General features: G+C 36.7%; 1 protein-coding gene across 1 annotated transcript; it reads left to right on the top strand.

The window, feature by feature from the left end:
* The first annotated feature begins 746 nt into the window (after nt 1-746).
* LOC137632015 (glutamine synthetase-like) lies at nt 747-3,589 on the top strand. The gene is made up of 3 exons (XM_068363991.1): nt 747-933; nt 1,785-1,955; nt 2,521-3,589. Exons 2-3 carry the CDS (start codon nt 1,802-1,804, stop codon nt 3,447-3,449), a joined length of 1,083 nt encoding a protein of 360 aa, XP_068220092.1. The 5' UTR covers nt 747-933; nt 1,785-1,801; the 3' UTR covers nt 3,450-3,589.
* Nucleotides 3,590-4,374: the final 785 nt, after the last annotated feature.

Genomic DNA, 4,374 nt, shown 5'->3' with positions numbered 1-4,374 from the left:
ATTTTTCCTTGTTAGAGCCCTTGGGCTTATAGCATCCTGCTTCTCCAACTAGGGTTGTAGCTTTTAATAATAATAATAATAATAATAATAATAATAATAATAATAATAATAATAATAGCGTAATTAACCTGATACGGATGAAGTCTAGCAGGATTACTTGAAAGCTAATCAAAAATTTGAATAATACTATATTGATCCATTACGTATTAAGGAGAATAGAGAGTGTCAGGGTTCATCGTTTTTAAAATACAGTTTCGTTTCTTTTTAATGAGATGGAAACTTTTATTCCTTGGCAAAGATCCTGCAAATGATCCAGAAGGCTTTAGGTAATCTAGATTGTGTTAAGTAGTAGTAGTAGTAGTAGTAGTAGTAGTAGTAGTAGTAGTAGTAGTAGTAGTAGTAGTAGTTCTTTTTACAGTTATTTATAGCACTCTTGAAACATTATTTCTAGTAATTTCCAGTTATTTCTTCCGTTTTTTTACGGTCCTTACTTCTTGAGCCCAATATTTTTTTTTATTTAATCCTTCATCTGTTTTCCTTCACCACTATTTCCTCTAATTTTAAAAACAATCTAATACACATAACATATAATTATTAACAATCTTGAAGTAAAAAAAGTATAACGTTTAAGATAATAACATTTCCTGGTCCTTAAGTAACCACAAACCCCGTTAACAAGCAAACTAAGCTTTTAAACGTCCAATGAATCTTACAAAGCGAGGAAAAACCGCTTCCCGGTCATCAGAGTTATCTTGTCCGGATACAGGAAGGAGTCCCACCTACTAGTTATTTATCTATTATTCCTACGAGTGGAGGCCATAAGGACCCCCACTGCCTGGGCGGAAGGTCGACACTCTCATATAAAAGCCCTTTCCCTTGCTCCTCAAGGCACAGTTGGATTCGAGAGATCGTCAGGACTAGAACTCAAGCCAGGTAAAAGAGGTTTTTCTTCTTCCGTGGTTTATTAAGTTTCTTTTCATGTGATGAATCAAGTGATGTTAATGGATTTTTCATTGATGAATAGAAAAAGAACTTGAATTGTGGCTACTTTCTTCCGGCTCCTTATCAGTATGAGGATTTAATTTTCTTTAGTGTGATGAAAGTTTGGTGGAGATGAATACGTTAAGTTCTTGTTTTTCAGTAGAAAACATTGCTTTCATGAGGAGGATCATATTTTTGCTACTATCATACGCCAATCGCTTTCTGGCTTCTAAAAAATAGTTAAATTTAGCAAACGAGCGAAAATTTTATCTGTAATATTTTATTTCACTTCTCTTCGACATGTAGCCATGATAATTTGTTGAAAATTTATAATCAATCTTTTTGATACCTCTCCCAGTTCAACATATTATTTTCATTGTTTACGTTCAAGCGTGAGAATAATAGTTGAACTTGAATGTTGTTTAACTTCCGTGTCTATTAGTGCGACTGGTAGTTTCCTGTCTTGCTCACTTGTTCCAGGAGTTTACTTTTTGTTGCCCCTTTTGACGAGGTTGCAGAGGAAGGAAGCGGGAAGTTAAACTTTTGTATAATATTCAAGGATACTTCTCAATATGAATAACTAGCATTTCCTCATGACGAAAGGGATTCGCAATAATGGAATGAAATTAACTTGTAAAAATAACTAGGAAATGGTCACCCCATCCATACTGTAACAAGACATTCAATTATTAACAAGACCTTTAAGTTCTTTTGATTCCATATTTATCCATAGGGCAGCCTCATCGAATGTTTTATTAATGATACCGATTATTAATGTATTCTGTTCTTAATTCATCTTTCAGGAACTTCTGAAGAAAAAATGGCTTTGCCACAAAAATCCGTCCTTGACCGCTACCTTCGGCTCGAAATCCCAGACCAGAAATGTCAGGCCATGTACGTCTGGGTAGATGGCTCAGGGGAGAATCTGCGTTCCAAGACAAGAACGCTTGATTTCACGCCCAAGTGTCCATCCGGTAAGTTCTATTATATATTTAAACATGCGTTAAAGCTAAATGCATAAATAGCTTTTATGGGATGTTCAGTCTGAGTATTATAAAGTTCTTGCCATAAACAATACACTTTCGATATCCGCTATTTACCATACTTTAACAACTATTCCCTGGGCCTGTATTTGCTTGCCCATGAGAAATGGTTGTAAATGTTATGCATATAGTATTGTATTAAATTCCTTTATATGAGTTTGATTGCAGTTTTAATCTTAAAGTTAACATCAATATGAGCTACAACAATATAGCTCCAAGTAATTTAAGGTTCATCGAATATTTTGTTACTTGTTTTTCTTTCCACCATCTACAGTACAAGGTTATTGTATTTGGAGTAATGTTTCATAGTCCTTTTCAACTGTCATCTTAATTTGTTAAAAGGCAAGCAAAAAAAAAAAATAATAATAATCGCGAATAAAAGCCAACGCCTTGACTTACTGGAGTTACTTATTTTAATATAATTTTAACGCAGGGATCACATAAAAATTACTTATTTCATGTGAAATCTAATCAATTATGGCTTCATCGTTTTTAGAGTTACCCATCTGGAACTTCGATGGCTCATCCACGGGACAAGCAGAAGGCAGTAACAGCGACGTTTACCTTCATCCTGTAGCCATTTACAGAGATCCCTTCAGACTGGGGAACAACAAACTCGTTCTTTGTGAGACCTATAAATACAACAAGAAGCCGACGGAAACTAACAGAAGATCGACCTGCATCGAGGTCATGAAAAAAGCCGAAGGTGAACATCCCTGGTTTGGCATGGAACAGGAGTACACACTCCTGGATATTGATAGGCATCCTCTAGGTTGGCCCAAGAATGGATACCCAGGTCCCCAGGGACCTTACTACTGCGGTGTTGGTGCCAACAAAGTTTATGGCCGAGACGTAGTTGAAGCACACTATAGAGCCTGTCTTTACACTGGCATCAACATTTCAGGAGAGAATGCAGAAGTCATGCCTGCACAGTGGGAATTCCAAGTTGGTCCTTGCGAAGGCATCACAATGGGAGACGATCTCTGGATGGCCAGATATCTCCTCCATCGTGTTGCCGAAGACTTTGGTGTCGTTGTAACACTTGACCCTAAGCCTATTCCAGGAGACTGGAACGGAGCTGGAATGCACACCAACTTCTCCACAAAAGCTATGCGTGATCCTAATGGCATCATCGAGATCGAAAAGGCCATTGAGAAGATGGCCAAGGTTCACGATAAGCACATCAGGGCATACGACCCCCACGGAGGCAAGGACAACGAAAGGCGGTTGACCGGACTTCATGAGACCTCTTCAATACATGACTTCTCGGCAGGTGTTGCCAACAGAGGAGCCTCCATTAGAATACCTCGCGGTGTGGCTGAGGAGAAGACTGGCTACTTGGAGGACCGAAGGCCCTCTTCCAATGCAGATCCTTACGTCGTGTCAGAGAGATTGGTGCGGACCATTTGTCTCGATGAACAGTAAATTCACGAGACACTAAATACGCAGAAATATATTAATTTGTATGTACAGTCCATTTACCTTTTTAAGATATTAATATTATTTATGCACACGATCTAGTATATATTGTTAATTTATCATTGAATAAACAATTTTAATACCTACTTTTGATCTCTTCGTTGGAGTGAAAGTGTAAAAGCATTAGTCGAGTACAAATATGGTTTAACCATTAAAAAATTGCAAGAAAAGGTTTTCAACTGTTTCTGTATTTATGTGGTGTAGAATGACATACTAAAAAAAAATCTACCAAAATAAAAGTACTACAAAGCTCTGAGATGGCCGCCAACGCATAAAAAAGTGTAATTAACTTCCTAAGTATTCATACTACGATGATAGATAAGATGTCATCTAGGTCAAAGAATACTATAGAAACAATCATATTTAAATTAATCATCATATAATAAAATAATTCATATAATGAAATAAAAGATGGTTTCCGATAATGGCCACTGCTATACAGATATAGCCTGAATTAACCACATAACATCAAATATCAATATATACAAAATATACAATAACTTACAATACATCGCTTAGGAAACTAGGGATTTGGTTGCTACCAGTCTTGAAAGTCTTAACTTATGCATACATATTTCCTTAGCAGTGCTAATACATACTCTAATTGACAATCCTTATCTTTCTCTTCAGTGAATTTGACATGATTGTATGGATTATCATATTCTAATTGGGATTGTCTACAGGCAGGTGTAGGCTACATGGCAATCCATACACCCTAAAACTACAGTAATATTACTTGCTAAGCTACAACCCTAGCGGGAAAAGCAGGATGCTATAAGCCCAAGGGCTCCAACAGGGAAAATAGCCCAGTGAGGAAATGAAAAAGAAAAACTACAAGAGATTTTCCCCAGTGAGGAAATGAAAAAGAAAA

Source organism: Palaemon carinicauda, chromosome 40, assembly GCF_036898095.1.
Source record: "Palaemon carinicauda isolate YSFRI2023 chromosome 40, ASM3689809v2, whole genome shotgun sequence".
Taxonomy (NCBI): Eukaryota; Metazoa; Arthropoda; class Malacostraca; order Decapoda; family Palaemonidae; genus Palaemon; species Palaemon carinicauda.
Note: the sequence above shows the minus strand (reverse complement) of the source record. Positions and strands in the feature narration are given on the sequence as shown.